General features: G+C 52.2%; 3 protein-coding genes across 6 annotated transcripts; 2 read left to right on the top strand and 1 right to left on the bottom strand.

The window, feature by feature from the left end:
• The first annotated feature begins 53 nt into the window (after window positions 1-53).
• Window positions 54-7,806, top strand: Ap4m1 (adaptor related protein complex 4 subunit mu 1). The gene is made up of 15 exons (XM_005080435.4): window positions 54-259; window positions 351-439; window positions 802-908; window positions 986-1,082; window positions 2,120-2,230; window positions 2,307-2,387; window positions 3,143-3,205; window positions 3,291-3,357; window positions 3,441-3,494; window positions 3,601-3,707; window positions 3,804-3,898; window positions 4,123-4,167; window positions 4,862-4,912; window positions 5,007-5,118; window positions 5,211-7,806. The coding sequence occupies exons 1-15, from the start codon at window positions 202-204 to the stop codon at window positions 5,433-5,435; spliced, it is 1,362 nt and encodes a 453-aa protein (XP_005080492.1). The 5' UTR covers window positions 54-201; the 3' UTR covers window positions 5,436-7,806.
• On the bottom strand, window positions 5,599-14,813 carry Taf6 (TATA-box binding protein associated factor 6). Of its 4 annotated transcripts, none has more exons than XM_040731295.1 (15): window positions 14,718-14,813; window positions 11,294-11,509; window positions 10,812-10,898; window positions 10,552-10,705; window positions 10,289-10,345; window positions 10,066-10,185; window positions 9,373-9,518; window positions 9,216-9,293; window positions 8,999-9,100; window positions 8,709-8,891; window positions 8,095-8,169; window positions 7,879-8,004; window positions 6,737-6,910; window positions 6,385-6,582; window positions 5,599-6,118 (listed from the first exon to the last, which is right to left on the bottom strand). In XM_040731295.1, the coding sequence occupies exons 2-15, from the start codon at window positions 11,447-11,449 to the stop codon at window positions 5,741-5,743; spliced, it is 2,034 nt and encodes a 677-aa protein (XP_040587229.1). In that variant the 5' UTR covers window positions 11,450-11,509; window positions 14,718-14,813; the 3' UTR covers window positions 5,599-5,740. The 4 variants fall into 4 exon arrangements, with proteins under 4 accessions (XP_040587229.1, XP_040587228.1, XP_040587230.1 ...); XM_040731294.1 differs by lacking the exon at window positions 14,718-14,813 and adding an exon at window positions 14,336-14,711; XM_040731296.1 differs by lacking the exon at window positions 14,718-14,813 and adding an exon at window positions 14,336-14,711 and having other exon boundaries at window positions 11,294-11,471.
• A 235-nt stretch (window positions 14,814-15,048) lies between these two features.
• On the top strand, window positions 15,049-20,851 carry Cnpy4 (canopy FGF signaling regulator 4). Its single transcript, XM_040731298.1, has 6 exons — window positions 15,049-15,280; window positions 17,691-17,817; window positions 17,905-18,001; window positions 18,882-19,004; window positions 19,747-19,864; window positions 19,943-20,851. Exons 1-6 carry the CDS (start codon window positions 15,166-15,168, stop codon window positions 20,068-20,070), a joined length of 708 nt encoding a protein of 235 aa, XP_040587232.1. The 5' UTR covers window positions 15,049-15,165; the 3' UTR covers window positions 20,071-20,851.
• The last annotated feature ends 741 nt before the right edge of the window (window positions 20,852-21,592 follow it).

Here is a 21,592-nt window from a genome sequence, read left to right as displayed (position 1 = left end):
AGGGGAGGGCCGGAGAGCGAGCGCCAGGCCCCGGCGGGGTGGGCCCCGGGTTTCCCGCGGTTCGGAATTAGTGCGCGGCCGCGTGGGTGTGGGAGGGGCTGTTTCTTAAAGCGCCCGCCTCCGCGCGTCCTTTTGTTCCGCGACCGCAGGGCGGGGTGGGTTCCACTTTCAGCGGCGTCTCGTCTGCCCTCCTGAACAGCCATGATTTCCCAGTTCTTCATTCTGTCCTCCAAGGGGGACCCGCTCATTTACAAAGACTGTATCCTTGGCCCGCCAGGCGGGGTGGAGTAGCTGGTAGACGTCGAGCCCAGAGTCAGTCTGTGTCGCCTGTTCCTTAACTATCCTGCCAGTTCGCGGGGACAGTGGCGGTCGTGATGTGGCCGAGCTCTTTTACCGGAAGCTGACGGGACTGCCTGGAGGCGAGTCCCCGGTTGTCATGGTAACCGCCTGAGGCGGGCGAGCAGGGGCTTAGGACTGTAGAGCTTGGTGGGTGCCTCGTCTCTCCCTTTCAAGGGCTGCTTGATAGGAAGCTTCCAGGGAGGGGAAGGGACACGTTTCTCCAAGGGTGTTTACTGAGTGCTAACAAGACGCCAGAAACAGAGCCCCGAACCCACATCTCTTGGCTGTCAACAGCCCCAAGAGGTAGGTCACACGTTAGGAGGCCGGGTAGTTGAGAGGTCTCAGGGATCACCCACACTCACACTTTCTGCTGTCAGCAGTAGCGACCTTAGGGTGCCATCTCGTGGGCTACGTTGCTGCAGTTCTGGTCTTTTAATGCCTCTCCCCCCAACTCCGCCGCAGTATCACGAAGACCGTCATTTCATTCACATCAGACACAGTAGTCTCTATTTGGTAGCCACAACCACCGAAAACGTCTCTCCTTTCAGCCTCCTCGAGCTGCTTTCCCGGTGAGTGGGGCTGGGACGGCACCCGAGAAGCAGGGCGTAGGCGGTTTATTCACACACACTCAACTGTGTCTCCTTAGGTTAGCCACTCTTTTGGGAGACTACTGTGGCTCCCTCAGTGAGGGGACCATCTCACGGAACGTGGCTCTTGTCTACGAACTGCTGGATGAAGTACTGGTAAAGCCCAAAGACTTTGCTCTTTTTAAAAGTATTCATTCATGTTGCCTGTGTGGTTGCCCACACCACTGCACGTGTGTGGAGTTGCTGGAGACAGTTTTTTTTTTTTTGTTTTTTTGAGACAGGGTTTTTCTCTGTATTGTTTTGGAGGGTCTCCTGGAATTAGCTCTGTAGACCAGGCTGGTCTTGAACTCACAGAGATCCTCCTGCTCTGCCTCCCGAGTGCTGGGATTAAAGGTGTGCGCCACCAACGCCCGGCTTTGCTGGAGACAGTTTTCTCCTGCTATCTGAGTCCTTGGCATTAAACTCAGGTTGGCTGGCTTGGTAGCAAGCACCTTCACTGGCTGAGCTGTTTCACAGGGCTCCCTCTTTCTCTTCTCTGTTGGACAGTCTCGGGCATTGGTCCTTACCTTCTACCTTGTCCTTTTCTGGTCATGGTGGTGTATACCTTTCAAATACCAGCACCCACAAGCAGATGGATCACTTTGGTTTGAGGCAAGCCTTGTCTACATAACGAGTTCAAGGCCAGCCAGGGTTACATTCAAAACATTGGAAAAAGAAGCCGGGTGTGGTGGTACACTTGGGAGACAGAGGCAGGTGAATCTCCAAGTTCAGGGCCAGTCTGTTTTCCAGAGTGAGTTGCAGAACAGCTGGGGCTACACAGAGAAATCCTGTCTTGAAAAGCTGGGCAGGGAGGAAGGGTGATTCAGGTGCGGGGAGAAGAAGGAGGAAGAGACAAAAAGAGAAGGGGCAAGGTTTCTTCAGCGCACGCACACTAAACTAGCTAGCCTGCAGGTTTCTGGACTCTTCTGTCTCGTCTCTCATCTCCAAATGGGAGCACTAGGATTATAGGTGTCATTATCACCTTGCCCGGCTTTCCTTCCCCTGAGCAAGCCCTTTACCCTCCGAACCCTCTCCCCAGCCCAAGGACTTCCTGTCTCATTCCCTGCTACCCTGAAGAAATGGCCTCTCTTCTGTCATAGAATTGTGTGGTTAGGAGGCAAAGTCCACGCTATTTCACTCTTTCTGTCCATTAGGATTATGGCTATGTGCAGACTACCTCCACAGAAATGCTGAGGAACTTCATCCAAACCGAAGCTGTGGTCAGCAAGCCCTTCAGCCTCTTTGACCTCAGCAGTGTTGGATTGGTCAGTAGCAGGGAAAGAGGAGGGGCTGATGTCTGTGAGCATCAAAGCTGAGGCGGTTGCCTTGGATGTTTTACAGTTTGGGGCAGAGACACAGCAGAACAGAGTGGCCCCAAGCAGTGCTGCCAGTCGCCCGGTCTTGTCCAGTCGCTCTGACCAGGTAAGGGGCCGATCAGTGAGGCCAGACTTGATGTGTTTTTTGTTTTTGTTTTTCGAGACAGGGTTTCTCTGTGTAGCTTTGGAGGCTGTCCTGGAACTCGCTCTGTAGACCAGGCTGGTCTCGAACTCACAGAGATCCGCCTGCCTCTGCCTCCCGAGTGCTGGGATGAAAGGCTCAGACTTGATGGGGTTTTGTTTTGTTTTGTTTGTTCTGACACCCCAGAGTCCAAGCAATTGGGTTATGTTTCCACTGCTTTTGACATGGTTCCTTCTGTTATCCCTGGGTTCCTACCCATGCCTCTTATGTGTGTACGTGAGGTGCATGCCTTTGTGTGGGGGCTTTGACGTCCTCCTCAGGGATGCCGCTCACCTTCTTTGGACAGGATCTTTGAGTAGCCTGGAGCTCACTGACTACTCCCTAGGGTAGGTGTTATAGGCTCCTATCCCCACACTGGACTTTCACATGGGTTTTGGGGATCAGACTCAGACTGTTACATTCATGTGGCAAGTGCTTTACTGACCAAGCCATTCTCTGTAGTCCCAGGTCTTTGGTTTTGGTTTTGGTTTTTTTTGAGACAGGGTCATCTGGTAACTGAGGCTCTCACATTATAACCAAGGCTGGCCGTGAACTCGGCAGTTCTCCTACCTCAGCTTCCTAAGCACTGGGATTGCAGGCATATGTGAGCACGCACGGCATTGTTTGTCCATGTTAGAACAGTTTTCAGCCTCCACAACTCAAACCCCTCTCTTTCTTAGAGCCAAAAGAATGAAGTGTTTTTAGATGTGGTCGAGAGGCTGTCTGTACTGATTGCAGCTAATGTAAGTCTGGGTTCCCACCCCTGGAGCTGAAGGGAAATGGGGCTTGAGGAAGGCGGAGTTTTAACTTCCTTCCGTCCCACCCCAGGGCTCCTTGTTGAAGGTGGATGTCCAAGGAGAGATACGGCTCAAGAGCTTCCTTCCTGGAGGTTCTGGTGAGGACCATGGTTAGTGTGGGACGGGCTTCCTGGTGATATGTGGTGGTATCTGATGCCCTCCGTGTCCTTTCCTCCCACAGAGATGTACATCGGCTTGACAGAAGAATTCTGTGTGGGAAAGTCAGAACTGAGAGGTAAGGGGAACATGAGTTTTTTTCTTTCCAAAAATATCATGGAGAGACACTGGAAATGTCTCTTCCCTTCTGAACATGGGTTGGGAGAGCCATCTTCTCGTTTCAGGTTATGGGCCAGGAATTCGAGTTGATGAGGTGTCATTCCATAGCTCCGTCAATCTAGATGAGTTTGAGTCTCACCGGATCCTCCGCCTGCAGCCACCTCAGGGCGAGGTCAGGTCTCGGGTGGCCTGGTGTACCCCATCCACCAGAGGGGAGGGAGGCAGTCCCAGTGCAAGAGCATGCTGACCTGCTCCTCTCTGGCCTCAGCTGACTGTGATGCGTTACCAGCTCTCTGATGACCTCCCCTCACCACTCCCCTTCCGGCTGTTTCCTTCTGTTCAGTGGGACCGAGGCTCAGGCCGGTGAGACTAGTTCCTGTGTTTACAACTCCTCTAAGCCAAGCTGTAATATGGAAGGGTGGCAGCAGAGATGATAGCATGCAGGTTGGAAATTAGCTCGTGTTGGGATGGACCTCAGCCCTTTTCCTTCGGGTACAACTAAAGCAGCCTCCTGTGGAAGCCCCAGATAAGCAGTGATGGAATGCCAATAGGATACAATGTTAGTGATTGTATGCCACCTTTTCCAGGCTCCAGATTTACCTGAAGTTACGGTGTGACCTGCCCCCTAAGAGGTGAGAGTTGGGGCTGGTCAAATTGGGTATGGTGGCACACACTTACAATGCCAGCCCACGGGAGACAGAAACAGATCAGGAGTTTAAGGCGATCTCGAATACATAGGGAATTTGAAACAAAACGCAAAAAAAGAGTGGGGGTTACTCAAAACCAGTTCAACTGTACAGGACAGGAAACAGGACCTAGGGCCTGCTAATTCTTCCTGCAGACGAGTTCCTTAAAGCTCTGTTCTGTGATGTGTGCCTGTAATCCCAGCAGTTGGGAGGCTGAGGAAGGAGAAACATCAGTTTGAAGCCAATCTGGGCTTCACAGTGAGATCTCATCTTAAAACAAACCAGTGTTTGCATCCGCCAAGTTTAAATTCCACTTCATTGAGAGGCTGGGGCATTTGGGAGAGGGTTACAGAGGTAATGTATCTGTGTTGAACTCCTGTTGGGACATCGAGCAGGAGCAGAGCAGGGGCTGGGGATGTAGATCAGCATATCTAATGCTTGCTTAGCATGTACAAAGCACTGGGTTTGATCCTCAGCGCCGCACAAAGTGTAGTGCACACCGCACACCGGTAATCCTAGCACCCTAGGGAAGAGAACCTGAAGTTCAAAGTCATCTTCAACTGCATGAGTGTCTCAAGAACAATGCAGACAGGGTAAGACATTGCCATCCTGGGGCTGACTCTTCTTTTCCTCTTTGCAGCCAAGCTCTCAACATTCATGTGCACCTTCCCCTGCCTCGAGGGGTAGTCAGGTCAGGATGCTTGCTGGGAAGACTCCCTGGGTAGAGCCCCTGCTCTAGCACGGAACTAGCCACTTAGGTGAGCATCTTCCCTGTCCACCTGCAGCCTGTCTCAGGAATTGAGCAGCCCAGATCAGAAGGCAGAGCTGGGAGAAGGAGCCCTGCACTGGGACCTGCCCCGGGTACAAGGAGGCTCTCAACTCTCAGGCCTCTTCCAGGTATTTATTCTTGACCCTCATGCACCTTCCGCAACAGCCCAGTTCTGGTACCAGGTAGCTGTCTAGCCTCTCATCTTCTGTTTTACTTACAGATGGATGTCCCTGGCTCACAGGGGCCTCCCAGCCATGGGCCCTCCCCCTCAGCATCCCCCTTGGGGCTGGGTCCTGCCAGCCTCTCCTTTGAACTCCCTCGGCACACATGCTCTGGCCTCCAAGTTAGATTCCTAAGGCTGTCCTTTAGTGCCTGCGGTAGTGCCAACCCTCACAAGTGGGTGCGACATCTGAGCCACAGCAACGCCTATGTAATTCGGATTTGAAGCTCCCCAGATGAGGGTATGGACAGCAAAGTCAGCAGAGGCAGCTGAACAGAAAGAGGACATTTTCTTTCTTGTGTCTTTGGATCTGGACAGGAAGTCTCAAAACCAGGAAGGTTTTATAGACTCACCTTCCTGTTGTATGTGACATGGGAGGCTCACAAGCTTACAAAGGCAACTTTTATTCTGAGGAACTTACTGTACAGTATCTAAGAGAAAGTCACTGGGGAAAACAGCCCCCTCCCACCTCCCTCACGCGTTCTTTGTGCGTGTAGGACTCTGCGGAAGAGATCAGCGATGTGGTGTGATCACAGAGCAGGTTGAGGGGAGCCAGGTCCGGTAGGCTGGGAGCCATTAGCCTTTGGAGTCCCTGGAGCTGGAGGGGGGCTGTCTCCAGCCTCCTGCTTCCCCCCACAGAGGGCACTGCCCCCAAGTGGGGATGGTGAAGAAGATGGAGGGACTGGAGAAGGATGAGAAGGGGGGCCTCCTTTGCCTTCCGCTGTTGGGGGAAGGGAGACCACGATGTATTTCTGAACACTGCCGGGACCAGCAGGGGCCGTGCTTGGGGGTGCAGTAGTGGCAGTGGAGACCAGCTTGACGATGGGCTGCACGCTGGGAACTGTGGTGGTGACGGGGGAGGTAGTAGTAGAGCCTGAGCCAGGAGCTGAGGTGCTGAGGGAGAGGACCTGGGGGGAAAGACAGGCAGCGTGACTGGTGACCGTATGGTGTCTACCTCACACCTGGAAGGCCTGGGCTCATGTTGCCCTTGCTCCCCTCGGTTCCCACCTTCCCTGACAGTCCCCACTGAACGCTCCAGGAGACCGGCTAGCTTGAGGTGCTAAGATCCTGACGAGTGGCCCTTCTACCTTCTGGGTTTGGGCCCGGAGGGCTTAGGCCTCTGCTTGGGAGGCTTCCCACGTGCTCCTCACATCCTCACAGTGGCCCCACATACCTGCTGGGTTGATGAGGCACTGGAAGATGAGGACATTACGATAAACTTGGTTGGAGGAGGAGAAGGCTGAGGAGGGGCAGCAGCTCTCGCAGACACCAGTGTCTGGACAGGCAAGGCAATGGAGCCCGGGACCTTCAATAAGCCAGGCGTACGAGGGCCTGGCTGAGGAGCCTGTGAGAGGGTCAGCGTGGGCCGAGGCTATGAAAAGAGACAGGAAGAAAATGTCAACACTGAAGGCAGACCTGGGTTGTGCTTGCTCTAAGCTCTTCACCGGAGGTGGGGGAGGGGTCAGGCTCCCTGAGATTGCTGGCTGTGGCATATTTCCTGTCAGCCTCCTCCCTCAGCAGCTGACCTGTGTGATGGTAAGTGTGGTCCTGTTGACCTGCTGAGCTTGCATTGCGGCCTGGGCCCTGGCCTTCACCACATGGGAGCAGAGAAGGGGCCCAAGGGACCCAAAATCTCCCCGGTAGGCATCCTGATTGTCGGGTGGAGGGCGAAGCTTCGCCAGGACCGGGGCACAGTGTTTCTGCAGAGAAGGCAAAGTGAGGGCTGGTACTGTGCGGCACACGTGAGACAGGACAGGAGCTCCCCACTGCCCGCTAGAGCCGGGCCACAGTGAACAGCTGCCACCTTCCATAAGGACCACATCTGAGCCGGCTGTGGGGGTTCAGGCCTGTAGTCCCAGAACTCGTGCTAAAGCAGGAGGATCACTGAGTTCCGAGCGAGCCAGAGTACAAAGAGGACTTAGGGCGAGCATGGGTAGATGAATGTCTCAAAAAAAAAAAAAAAAAAAAAAAGAGGGCCAAGGGGAATACAGCTTAGTGGTACAGTGCTTTGAAAACATGCATGTGGCCCTAGGTTCAGCTCCCAGCAGTACACACAAAAGGGAGTGGGGGACTAGAGGTGGCTCACACGTTTAGATAAAGCACAATCACCTAGAACTCCAGTCCCGGGAGATTTGTCATCCTCCTCTGGCTTTTGTGGGCACCTGTACACACGGTATACATTCACACAAACATACAAAAAGTCTTTTAAAAATAAAAGGGAATGATTTCGGTGGGTGTGGTGGTGCATTGCTGTAATCTCAGTACTCAAGAAAGCAGAGGTAGCAGGACTGCCACGGGCCCAGCATGGTCTACCTCACAGGTGCCGGACTAGCCCAGGCAAGACTCCATCTATGAGTCGACAAGTGACAGACTCCTGTACAGACTGGCTGGCGTGGACAGGATCTGCTGTTATCTAGTGATGACACATGGGGTGCTCATGTGCCTTGTGTAGGGTGAGACAGGAGTGATGTGAGGACAGTGCGGTCCAGAGGTTAGTGACTGTTAGGCCTCTCGCTTCTGTTTGTGCCTAACTTTCCATGTGCACAATGCTGACGTCTGAAAAGTAAAAGTTAAGATGTGCCTCGTGCTTGCTAAACACTGTAGCTGTGTTTCTGGGCTGGGAGTGGGGCTGATGGGAAGAAGGGGCGGGTGGGGTGGGGCTCGTCACCAGGAGAAGGCTCTGCACATGGTCCGCTCCGATGCGGTCAATATTGCTCAGTACTGGCCCATCCAGGACACTGCGGATCCGTTCCCCTTCCTGCTGCAGCCTTGGCAGAATCAGTGTTTTAATTACCTGGTGGGAAGGAAGGGGAGAACCCAGATTAGATGGTCCCCAGAGGTCTCACACCACATGCAGCTGGCCCTCCTTGCCCTGGGCACTAACATCATGTCCCAGCTCTGCCAGGCCTGCAATGGAGCCATATCGAGTTGTCCATGGAGTCTTCTCATCTACCCAGCTCTGTAGAGAAAAGGAAAACCCAGATGAAAAGGTTTTGAAAGGCTAACTGCTAAACCAGACCTGGTGGTACATGCCTGCCATCCTGGCACACATGAGGGAGACGTGAAGATTATAAGTTCAAAGCTGCAGGCAGTGGTGGCGCACACCTTTAGCCCCAGCACTCGGAGGCAGAGGCAGGCAGACCTCTATGAGTTCAAGGCCAGCCTGGTCTACAGAGCCAGTTCCAGGAAAGCCAGGACTACACAGAGAAACCCAGAATCAAAAAAGCAAAACAAAAAGTTCAAAGCCATCCTCAGTTTAAAGTGTGCCTGGGGTGTGACACCCTGTTTGAAAAGGCTAATTTAAGGACTGACACCACCTACAAACACAGAGCGTCAAGACACAGAGGTGCAAGCCCTTTGGACGCAATCTCCCTGGCTCCAGTCCGCCCCATGTTCTGGGTATCTCTGCAGCAGATGGGTAAGGTGCTTTCTTTCCGGGGATAACCCTAGAGGGTGACTTCCATCATCCGACTCACCTGATATGTTTTTGGCACTCACCTTGGTAAAGGTCTTGGTGATCCGGGACTGGATGTTGTTGGTGGTTGTGCTGAAATGCTTACAAATCTGGGCCACCAGACGGGCAGCAAAATCCCGGAGTGCCCAGTGATTGTCCACATCTGGCCGCAGGCACAGCTGTCTGCTCACAATGCAGGTCATTACTGCTGGAATCAGCTCGTGCACCTGAGGGAGGCCAGGCACTGTCAGCCTCTTTGGTACCTGATCTGTGGTGCGTTTGGCAGAAGGGGCCCTGGCCTTGGAAAAGGCAGGAGGTGGGCAAGAGCACTCACATATTTCTCTAGATACAGCGTGGGGTTGTCCATCAGGGCCTTCACCATGCGCATCAGGTAGATGAGCAAGGCCAGGTTATTCTGAACTACATTCACACGGACCTGAGGGAGGGAAACTTAGTGGGGGGGGGAGCAGAGGGAAACCCTTCAGATGGACTCCCCTTGCCGCCCCCTTCCTTGGAGCCTCATCCTTGGTCTGGCCTGTCCCTCCTCTCACCCCCTCAGAGATGAAGGTGCTGAAGCGTGGTAGCATCTGATAGAGTCCCGGGTCCGTGGCAATGCTCTGCAGAGCTTCCTGTCAAGGGGGCACGAGTCCGGTGAGACCGTTTGCTGGAGGAAAGCTCCCGCGGCCCGGCAGCCAGAGGCAGGCTTACCGCTCTCTTGGCCTCACAGGACCCCACGCAGGCTTCTGTGATCTCCTTGTAGTACAGCTGCTGCTCCACAGACAGCTCATGGATGCTGCGGGGCTTCAGGCGGAAAGGTGCTCCTTCCAGCAAGGGAGGCGCTTTCTTCTCCTTCCCTGTGATTGGGGAGACAGGCTTGAAAAGGAAGCTCAGGCTGGGGGATGGCTCACTCAGTAAAGCGCTTGCTTTATAAGCACAGGGAACCCATATTAAAAAAAAAAAAAAGTTGGGCATGGTAGTGCATGCTTGGAATTCCAGTGCTGGGGAGGTAGAGACAGGAGGATCCCTGGGGTTTGCTGGCCAGTCAGCCTAGCCTACCTGAAGACTTCCAGGCCACTGAGACCCTGTCTCAAAAAACCATACAAAAGCAAAAAAAACCCCAAAAACAAAGTAGACAGCACAAGAGGGCTGATTGCTAAAATGACTTTTTTTTGGTCTCCTCCCACACACACACACACACACACACACACACACACACACACACACACACACACACCAAAAAAGCAAGCTGCAGAAGAGGCTTCTGTACAGGACACACCCTCACCACAACACATAGCACTTCTCTAGGCTTCTAGGCCAGAAAGGGGTTCCGTCATCCCTGCCTTCACCTGCTTCACTGAGCTTTGGGATAAGAGGAGGAAGAGGCGTGGCCTGGACCCTGACCTTTGCCATCAGCTGCAGCTGTCCCTTGACCTTTGCCTTTCAGGGGTCCGTCTTCTTCTTGGCCTGGCTTTGCTGACTTCAGGGGTTCTGTGGCCTCAGCCTTCTGCTGCTCTTTGGGAGCTGGTGGGAAGCGGTCAGAGGGGGAGTGATGACAAGGTGGGAGGAGCCCATAGGACCGAGGATGAAGGAGGGGAAAACAGAGGCTTGGGCACGGAAATGATACCTGGAGGCGGATTCTCTGGTATAGCTGGCTGGCAGCCTTCAATGCTCAGCCAATGTGCTGCAAGGAAGATGTCAAACCGTGTTACTGGGCACGGACACTGGGGAGTCGCCCACATGAGGGAAGGTGTGTGTTCCTCCCGGAGCCTCCCTGGCCCTTCACCAGGGGTCTCACACTGGCTGTTTCTTTGTTCCCTCACTTGTGCCGCCCCCATCACATGCCTCCATGCCCTCCTCCCTGCGCACCCAGCTCTGCCCTCCCTCCACCTTTGAGGCAGACATCCAGAGGCACCCGAGGCAGAGGGGTGTTGATGATGTCGCTCAGGTCCACTTCCTTCTCCTCGTAGAAGTAGAGCTCCCGGCCCCCACCAGAGGCAAAACGGAAAGGGATGAACTCCTGAGCGTGGAAGCCATACAGCGGCTATATTGAGACAGAACAAAGCATGAGAAATCACCACGGAGGCAGCTACACGTGCATCGTCTCTCCACTCTGAAGCCTCCATCCCCTTTGCGTCCCTCCAAATCACCTCCACATTCTTTAATTTCAATGCATAGTCAATATCACTAGTAGTGAGCTTCTGTCGCTTCCCCATGTGCATGAACTTCAAGGCATCCTAGGGGTTGGGAGGAGAAGAGATGTTTTTCGAGACAGGGTTTCTCTGTATTGTTTTGGAGGCTGTCCTGGAACTTGCTCTGTAGACCAGGCTGACCTGGAACTCAGAGATCCGCCTGCCTCTGCCTCTCGAGTGCTGGGACTAAAGGCGTGCGCCACCAACACCGGCTGGAGAAGAAATGTTATTCTAAGACCCTGAGGAATATAGCCCAGTGAGTAAAGCGCTTGCCTAGCATGCACAGGGACCCGAGTTCAATGCCCAGCATCGAATAAACAGCATGCTAGTACAACCTGCAGTCGCAGCAATGGGAGGTGGGGGCAGGAGGGGGAGAAGTTCCAGGTCATCCTCAGGAAGCTGGATCTTTAACACAAAGCAAGGCTGGGCAGAAGGGTTACCTGGGCGATCTCCTTGATGCGGTAGCTGACCTCATCTGTCAGTAGCTGGCAAGTCTCCTCCTGAATCTGAGCAATGCCCATGGATTCTGCCACCACCTTCATGGACTCGGAGGGCAACACAGTATTGCTGAGTTTTAGCTTCTTCTCCTCGGCCATGCTGGAATTCCAACTCCTGTCCCTGGAAGGATGCCACCCCAGGGTGGAGAGATGGAGCCACTGGCAGTGGGACAGGGCAAGATAAAAGAAAAACAATTCAAACCTAACCCTGAGCTCCCTCCCTACTTGCTTCAACTTCAGATCATCTAACAACTTGATTTGTCCTTTATTATTTTTAATTTTTTGGACACGGGCTCACTATCTAGCCTTGGTACTTCTAATTCCAGCTTCCTGCTTCTTTTTTTTTTTTTAATTTTATTTTATTTTTGGTTTTTTGAGACAGGGTTTCTCTGTGTTAACAGTACTGGCTGTTCTGGAACTCACCTTGTAGACCAGGTTGGCTTTGAACTCAGAGATCCCAGAGATCCACCTGCCTCTGACTTCCCAGTGCTGGGATTAAAGGCATGCGCCACCCCCTGGCTTCCACTTCTGCATTTCAAGCACTGGGATTATACGCAGGCACTGCTGTGACTAGTGGCAACTTGTTTTGTTTTGTCTTACTTTTGGGAACAGGATTTCTGTAGCCTAGTCTCAAACTCAGTAACAAGATAGCCTGGACTCTGGATCCTTCTGCCTTTACCCTCTTAAAGCTGGGGTTATAGACATGCACCTCCATACCTAGATTTTGTGGTGCTGGAGATGGAACCCAGGACTTTGTGTCTGCTAGGCAAATACTTTTTTTTTTTTTTTTTTTGGTTTTTCGAGACAGGGTTTTTCTGTGGCTTTGGAGTCTGTCCTGGAACTCGCTTGGTAGTCCAGGCTGGTCTCGAACTTACAGAAAGCCTGCCTCTGCCTACCGAGTGCTGGGATAAAGGCGTGCGCCACCAACGCTCGGCTGGGCAAATACTCTTAACAACTGAGCTACATCTCCACACCAGGTTTTTGCTGTTGTTGATTTTTTTTTTTTCTGTGTAGCCCTGGCTGACCTGGAACTTGCTCTGTGAACCAAGCTGGCCTCAAATTCAGAGATCCACCTGCCTCTGCCTACTGGATGCTGGGACTAAAGGTGTGTGCCATTACTACCTGACACCCCCCCCCCCCCCTTTTTAAGTAGGGCCTCTTGTAGCCTAGGCTGACCTCCTACTCCATAAATAGCCAAGGTTGAATTGGACTCCTGATACTGATATCTATCCCTCCCAGGTGCTGGGACTGCAGGCCTGTGTCACCACACCCAGCACAGCTCATTCCTATCTGGGCCCTTGAATCAAATCCACCAGGCAAGGACTGAATGATGTAATGGTAGAGCACTTGGCATGTACAAGGGCTTGGGTTCGATTCCCAGCCGTAATCCAAAACGAACCAGGCAGCCCAACCAGACCCTTTTTTGGCCTAGGTGACCATAACCTGTCACCTGCTGAACTCTAACAGCCCCTGGACAAGGTGTTCCTGTTTCCATCGGAGATTACCTGCTGTCCAAATACACACTAGATTACCATTTCTTTGCTGTAATGGTTCCCCTTTTGCCATAAAACCCTTCCAAAGAGCTCCCTTCAAATGTCTCCTGTCCAGGTGTTGGGGTTGACACTTCTGATTTCAATGGGCTGCCTTGAGTAGCACACCAGGGTATGCTTCAGAGTGAGACCCTACACAGTGCACACTAGGAATCCCAGCACTCTGGAGGCTGAAGTAGGGAGACAGCGAGTTTGAGGCCAGCCTGGACTATGCAGTAAGTTCCTGTCTAAAGTGTTTTTTTTTTGTTTTGGTTTTTTTGGTTTTTCGAGACAGGGTTTCTCTGTGGCTTTGGAGGCTGTCCTGGAACTCACTCTGTAGACCAGGCTGGCCTCGAACTCACAGAGATCCGCCCGCCTCTGCCTCCCGAGTGCTGGGATTAAAGGCGTGCGCCACCAACGCCCTGCTTTCCCACTTTATTCTGTCACCATCATTCTCCTTTAAATCTGACAGACACGCACTTGGTTTGTATAGCTTTTGCTGTTGTCATCCCAAACTGGCTACATGACCCCACCCCACCCCCTTTCTTTAGGGACAGGGTCTCATGTAGCCCAGACTGGCCTCAAATTCACTATGTAGACAACACTGATCTTATCCCCTAGTCTCTTGGTGTCTCTCCACCTCCCAAGTGCTGGGATCACAGGCAAGGGCCACCAAGCCTGGCTTTACTTCTTTGTCTCCTCATATATATGCACGTATACACATGATCTCACTCTAGGGTGGATCTAGGGCCTTCCACACGGTAAACAACCCCTGTACAACTGGGTCTCAGCAAGTTGCTGAGGCTTGTCTGCAACTCACTAAAGTCTAGAAACTGAGATCCGTCTGCCTCTGCAGCACCAAGCTTAGCTATCACTTCTTCTTCGCCACCCGACCTCACCAGTGGACAGGAATATATCCGTTATGTTCACTGACCTCTCTGGTGCCTAGACTGGTGCCTGGAGACACTGCTAAAACAAATGAACTGTGCCGGGCGTTGGTGGCGCACGCCTTTAATCCCAGCACTCGGGAGGCAGAGGCAGGCGGATCTCTGTGAGTTCGAGGCAAGCCTGGTCTACAGAGCGAGTTCCAGGACAGCCTCCAAAGCCACAGAGAAACCCTGTCTCGAAAAACCAAAAACAAAAACAAAAAAAACAAAAAACAAATGAACTGTAAGTCTTAGGGGTGTAAGTGTTCTATAAACACTTGGTATAACAAGTACCAAAATGAAGAAGACACAGACTCAAGCTTAGAGATTACTCTGTGGTCAAAAGGAAAGGGGCTTGCCTGACATGGACACAAGGAAGACCAACCTCCGGAGTGTTCAGAACCGAGTGCTAGGGAGACCGGGGAAAGAGGCCAAAGGGCACTGGGTCCTTTCAAGCCATCCCAGGTCTTGTCAGACTTGTGTTCGATCTTGTCTACAGGGAGTACAATTACTCAGCACACACTCTGTACCTGGTGTCAGGGACACGAGAAGTAGTGCCCGGTCCCCTGCGGTGCTCTGTCACTAAGGGCTCATAAAACACTCTTCGCAGCCTCGGGAGCCACAGGAAGACTTCTCAGAGGGCAGACAGCTTGAGCTAGATCTGTGCACCACTTTCCTCAGCAGAGAACCGGCTCGAAGATTTCCCCGGGCAGCGCTACCGGAGGCTCACAACCCACTACATTTCCCCAACCTCCTGCCACTGCAAACACGCGCGGAGTCCCCACGGGTACGGACACACAACCGACCGTCCTCTTCGCGGGTCTCACATGGGCCCTTTCAAAAGGGCCTCCTCCCGGATACACCTCAGACCTTCCCCCGCCAGCCAAGCCCTGGGAGCAGTAAAAGCCTCACCGCTGCCAAGGCGCCGCTCACCCGGCGCTCGGCGCCATCTTGGCCCCGCCCCCTGGCAGGAGTAGGTCCTGGCAGAAGCCAAGTGCTTATCGCTGCTCTTCCCTACATCAAAATAGACCATCTCGTGACACAGGCTTAAATTATATAAAAATTACATTCTACGTACATGTGTAGGGATAATGTTATTATATTCTAATTACTTCAGTCAGTGTCTTCACTACTCAGCTGCCAGGACCTACAGGAGGCGCCACAAGACTGAGGCGGGGAAGCCCAGAGCCATAGGCTCCGCCCACTCTCGGGCTAGCTCTGAGCATGCGCTGACCGTTCCACGATGGATTTTTTTTTTTTTAAAGCTGTGGCCCGCTGCGTCTAAATTTAAAGGGCCCGCTGCCTTCCAGAAGTTAGTCTGAAGGGAAACTGTGGCTGCCTGCGTGGACCGCGATTTGTCATGGGACCTGTGCGGTTGGAAATACTGCTTTTCCTCCTGGCAGCGTACAGTGCTTGGGCTGGGACTACGAAAAAGGAGGAAGATGACACAGAACGCTTGCCCAGCAAATGCGAAGGTATAGAAAAGTAGCTGTTCTTGTTGCATCTGCCTATCCCACCTCCTGCCTCTCTAGCTCAAGGCTGGATCAAAGACGGTCACTCGACCGTCTAGAAAGAGGCTCTTTAGGAGCTTGGTAACTCTTGAATGGGACTAAGGGAGGGACTCAGGGTTAGGTTCACACTACATTTCCCAGGCGGCATCCAGAAGGAGCCAGGTTTTTCTTGCAGGCTCTGGCCCCAATGGATTGTGGGAATTGTAGTTCAAGAACCTGTAAAGTTGATCCTACCGAGCTCGCATCTTCTTTAGTGCGTTTCCCGCCTTGTTATCAGACCTAAATCTGGATAGCCTGCACGGGTGGGGTTTAAGGTTCATAACTCCTAGACATCCTGTGCCTCGCCCTGGCAAAGACGCTCGCAAATTACAGGCCTGATGCCCCCCTTCAGGGGTTTAAAGGTGAGTAAGTCGGTACCTGAAGCTCATAAAGGAAAGGTAGACACCACACCCCTTAGAAGTTGCCCTTCGGTGTGAGGCGTTGTAGTTGGGGTGTACTGTAGGGATTCTGCTGCATGCGGCATGGTCTCCGACTGTATCGGTCAGGATCCAGGCCACTGAGGCTTGTTGTCTCTCTCCCTGTTCTCCTAGGACTTCTTGGTCTTCCTAACCACAGGCCTATTCTTGGCACCCTTGCTCTATCACTTCTGCTGTCAGATGAAGACCTGGATGACACACATGTCAGAGGACAACCGCAGGTGTCATTCCTTCAGGAGAAATGTCTACCTTTTGTTTGAGACAGGTTCTCTTATTCCCCTGGAAGTTCGGCGCATAAGCCACCGGTCTTCTCAAATCACCGGGATTATATGCGTCACCTCACCCAACTTTTCCATAGGTTCTGAGGATCTGAACTCAGATCTTCAAGCTTGCAAGCACTTTACTTCCCAGATCTCAAGCCAACCTTCTTGGGGGTGGGAGGTGTCTGTAAATGTCTTGTATTTGTAAATGGCAAACATTCTTACACTTTCATACTTCATTCTCATCCTAAAAGTGACTGTACTTCAGACACATGACTTCTCACACTCAGAGAGTGCCTTGTCTCTCCGTGACTGCTCCCATCCCCACTTGTCTGTATTGTTTGTTTGAGGCAAGGTTTCTCTGTGTAGTCCTGGCTGTCCTGGAACTCACCCTGTAGACTGGCTGGCCTTGAACTCACAGAGATCTGCCTGCCTGTTTCCCGAGTGCTAGGATTAAAGGTGTGTGCCACCAACACCCCACATCCTGATAAGCTCCTATCTGTTCTTCTGGAGTTTAAATGGCTTTTTGTATTTCTTCCTTGCTGTCACCTTCTGTGTCATAAGTCCCTGGAGGAAATGGGAGTGCCTGTGTGTCTGAGGTTGTAGCAGTTTAAACACTTTTGTTATTTACCCCTGTTTAGCTTGTCACTTTTTTTTTTTTTTTTTGGTTTTTTGGTTTTTTGAGACAGGGTTTCTCTGTGTCTTTGGAGCCTGTCCTGGAACTCGCTCTTGTAGACCAGTAGCCTGGCCTTGAACTCACAGAGATCTGCCTGCCTCTGCCTCTGGGGTTAAAGGCGGGCACCACCACCGCCCAGCGCCTGTCAATTCTATAGGAGACTCTTTTGAGAACCCAACTCACCGAGTGCCAGATCAGGTGCTGGGAAAGATGACGGTGGAAAAGATTTGTTCATCCTTATTGAAATTACAGTGGAATAGGCGACCTTTGAATGAATTTTGCATTTTGCAAAGTCTTCTTGGGGGAGGAGATTTTTTTCAAGGCAAGATTTTTCTTTGTAGCTTTTGTAGATCAGGCTGGCCACGAACTCACAGAGATCCTGCCTGCCTCTGCCTCCAGAGTGCTGGGATTAAAGGCGTGTTCTGCCACCGCCCAGCTTTCTTTGATTCCTTTAAAATTTGTGTTGTGTGTGGATAAACGTGTGGTCTGAGGATAACACGGAAGAGTCTGTTCTCTCCTCCCACGATGAGCCGTTTTACTAGTCCTGGAAACAGATTTCTTGTTTATATATCTATCTGACAGTGTGTTATGGACACAAGATGGGTTTTATGCTGTCTATACTCTAATGTACATGTAAAAATAGCTCAATGAGTAATGTCAGAGTGACACCAAGTACTTACACAGTGCCTGCTGTGTGCCAGACATGACTAGCGGGTTTACGAATGTCGATGGACTTAAATCTTCATCACACCTCTGTAAGGGGGTCTTATCCACGTTTCAGAGGTGAAGTTGGGACCCAGCGAGTATCACACAGCTACTGAGACTGAGTCAGTGTCCTCTCCCAGTCACTCTGGCCACAGAGTGTATGCTTCTATGGATGCTCTCCTGAGTTGGATCACGCACAGTGACTCTCATGTGACCACTTGTCTCCTTCGTCCCCTCGGGTGTCTCCTGACTGCCAGTGTGTAAGCTGCTGAGCACGGAGCTACAGGAAGAGCTGAGTCGCACAGGCCGGTCTCGAGAAGTGCTGGAGCTGGGGCAGGTCCTAGACACAGGCAAGAGGAAGAGACACGTGCCTTACAGCCTTTCGTGAGTCTGCTTGTCCACCTTCTAACCAACCCCCGAGGGGCCCGGTCCCTCAGACATCAAGGCTTCTTCTTTCCCTTCTTCCCACAGTGAGACAAGGTTGGAAGAGGCTTTGGAGAATTTATGTGAGCGGATCCTGGATTACAGTGTCCATGCTGAGCGCAAGGGCTCGTTGAGATATGCCAAGGTAAGGCTTTCCTCAGCAGGGCCCTGCTGGTTTCCCTTTCTCCCCAAAAGCTTTGCATGTGCCCTGTATGCTCATGTATGTGCACGTCTGCATGTACAGAAGCAAGAGACCAACACTGGGTGTTTTCCCAGGAGCCATCCACCTTGTTTTGTTGTTCCATAATTATTTCATGTGAGCATGTGTCACAACCGAGGTCAGAGCACAACTCGTGTGACTTGGTTCTCTCCGCCATGTGGTCCTGAGGATTGAACTCAGGTCATTAGGCTTGGTGGCAAGCACCTTTACCTACTCAGACATCTTGCCATACCCACCTTTTTGCTTTTGCTGTTGTTTTTTGAGACAGGGTTTCTCTGTGTAACAGCCTTGGCTGTCCTGGAACTCGTTTTGTAGACCAAGCTGACCTCGAACTCACCTATCTCTGCCTCACGAGTCTTGGGATTAAAGGCACACACTACCACACTCTGCTCCTACCTTGGTTTTTGAGACAGGTTCTCAGGGGCTTACTGATTTTTCAAGCAAGCTAGGCTAGGTAGCCAGAGAACCCCAAGAATCTACCTGTCTGTTGTTCCCCAGTGCTGCAATTGTAAGCTCATGCCGTGCCTCCATGCCTTAAAAAAAATACATATATATATATATGGGTTCTGGGGATTGAACTAAGGTCCTCAAGTATTTTACCCACTGAGCTCTCTTCCCAGCCCAGGACCCTGTTTCTCAGAAACAGACCTTTATCATCTAAGATCCTGGGGGAATATTTGCCCTGTTACAGCCAGACTCCCTCCTAGAACACACCAGTCTCCAGCAGGTGCTAAGACTGATTTGGTGAAGGGGAAAGAAGAGGTGAGATGGTGGTTGGACTAACACCAGGTTTTCCGTCCCTCAGGGCCAGAGTCAGACCATGGCAACCCTGAAAGGCCTGGTACAGAAGGGGGTGAAGGTGGATTTGGGGATCCCTTTGGAGCTGTGGGACGAGCCCAGCGTGGAGGTCACGTTCCTCAAGAAGCAGGTAGGATGGGACACCACTCTGTCCAGCGAGGTGACAAGAGCTAAATCCTAGAAGTCCGTCTAGGGGATGTCTTCCTCTGTGCAGGGACTGTACCATTAATTAGGGCAGGCCCAAAAGCATATCAAGAAGTAATATTGCAAGGCTAATAATATCTGCCACTGCTTACTGGGTACCTACTATGTGCTGTTCTGGGCCTTGTTTTACTCTCACCACAGGTGTGATTACCAGTTCCCACTTCACCGGCTAGACTTTGAGACACACTGAGTTCTTTTTTTTTTTTTTTTTTTTTTTGGTTTTTCAAGACAGGGTTTCTCTGTGTAGCTTTGGAGGCTGTCCTGGAGCTCGCTCTGTAGACCAGGCTGTCCTCGAACTCACAGAGATCCGCCTGCCTCTGCCTCCCGAGTGCTGGGATTAAAGGCGTGCGCCACCAACGCCCGGCTTCACACTGAGTTCTTGAGACAGGGTTACATGTAGTCCAGGCTGGTCTGTAGTTGAGAATGAGCTTAAATATACGACCTTTCTGCCTCTGCCTCGCAACTGGGATTACAGGCGTTTGTCACCTAGCAGAGTAGATATGCTAAGGACTAGATAGTCATAAATACTAGTAAATGTTAAAGGAAGAGAGCCACACATGTGGTAATCCAGGTGTAACCTGGTTACCTGCCTGTCAGTGGAGAGGGAAGCCAGGAAGTGGGAAGCAGAGGTGTTTCCTGTGAACGGTCCTCTTCCTGCCCTTCGCCAGTGTGAGACCATGCTGGAGGAGTTCGAGGATGCTGTGGGAGACTGGTACTTCCACCACCAGGAGCAGCCCCTGCAGCATTTCCTCTGTGAAGGTCACGTGCTTCCAGCCTCCGAAACCGGTAAGGGAAAAGGCTGGGTCTCTCTGCTCCCAGCTTCCCCTATCCCCCGGCATCAGTACTGAAACTGTTCTCTCCTAGCTTGTCTACAGGAAACCTGGACTGGGAAGGAGGAGGTCGGTGACCGGCACGAGAAGGCAGAGGAGGAGGAGGAAGAGGAGATAACCAAGACTTCAGGCGATCCCAAGCATGACCCAGAGGATCTCTGAACCCCCAGGAGGGGCCATGGCGTTTTCTAAACTCTGCCCCGTTCCCATCCCAAGCCTTGTAACAGTCCTTTTCGTATGACCTCAGGCATGATCCTGGGGACCCAGAATGGCAACATGAGAGGAGGAAAAGGTGGAGAGAAGCAGGGCCAAGTTCAGCCTCAGAGAGAGGCACATGCAGCCAACTCCATCGAGCGTGCGAGAGAGAGAGAGAGAGAGAGAGAGAGAGAGAGAGAGAGAGAGAGAGAGAGAGAGAGAGAGAGAGAGAGAGAGAGAGAGAGAGAGAGTGCGCCCTGTGTGTGTGTGTGTGAGCCATGGGGCTGAAGCTTCCTCGAATGCACTGGTTGGTCCTCACCTGCACTGACGGGTCAGTGACCATGTGAGCTGTGGGGAAGTCACTTTGCTTTTGGAAGGGCCTATTGTAGACCTTTTCAAGAGGCCACCGGAGGGCTCGGCTGGTAGAATGTCAGCTAGCTCGGACCACACGAGACCTGATGTGGCAAACCCGTCATCTCAGCACTTGAGAAACGGAGGCACGCGTTATCAGAGGTTCAAAGCCGTCATCCTGCTCCGGGGCAGTTTCAGTTTAAGACCGACCGGAGCTACACGAGAACCTGCCTCAAAATGAGAGGCCTAAAAGGGACACTCACCAGCCCCCAAACACCGCCCGCAAACGTGAGTCTTAACAAGAACAGGACACCGGAAGCCACGCTGAGACCCCGGGTGGGGCAGACGCGTTTCCTGTTTCACGTGTCGCCAGCTAGTAAACCTTTCTTTCTACTGAGTCGAGCGAGCCCCGTTTCAAGCGTGCGCACATCAGGGTCGAGGGGCCGCCGCAAGCACGCCGGCAGGGGTTGGGGAAGCCACTGCACTGGAGGACCAAGAGTTCAAGGTCTTCCTCAGCTACGTAGCAAGTCAGGGACCAAACAGGGCTCCGCTGAGACCCTGTACCAGAAAACAAGAACAAAACAAAGCTCGAGGCTCACAAGGCACACAGCGCAAACTGCACAGGAGAGGAAAGAAAGTTAAGGACCACAGCTCAGGCTTCAGCCGCCATAGGTCGTACGGGAGCCTGTAGAGAGCAAATTTCTCCCGTTTTCCTGACCTTTTTTTTTCTTTCTCCTCCTCCTGTTGGGGTACCCCGAATTGAGGAGGGGTCCCCAAGCTAGATTCGTCACCCCAAGAATCAAGAGTCCACGCGCCAATTGATGCAACGCGCAAGAGGCTTTTAATTAGGCATCTGCAGATGGGCCTCTCGGTCAGCTTTTAGACCGATTGGCCCCGAGGTTCAGTTACAATCAGCTTTTAAAGACAAAAACCACAAGCTTTTGGGAGGGGTCCCTATCTCGTGACGGGGGAAGGGGGTACGTAACTCCCGACCCAGGGAAGTAGATGTCTTCCTGACCTACAATGTTGTAAATTCCTCAAACCTTGGCATGAGTTAATTATCTCTCCCTAAGTAAATAGTGGTATCTCCTCGTTTCCCATTAATCTTGTTTGCCCATCTCTGACGCCCTGGTCAGTT

This window comes from Mesocricetus auratus, unplaced genomic scaffold (genome assembly GCF_017639785.1).
Source record: "Mesocricetus auratus isolate SY011 unplaced genomic scaffold, BCM_Maur_2.0 Super-Scaffold_100025, whole genome shotgun sequence".
Lineage (NCBI taxonomy): Eukaryota > Metazoa > Chordata > Mammalia > Rodentia > Cricetidae > Mesocricetus > Mesocricetus auratus.
This window is presented reverse-complemented; position numbering and strand designations above follow the sequence as displayed.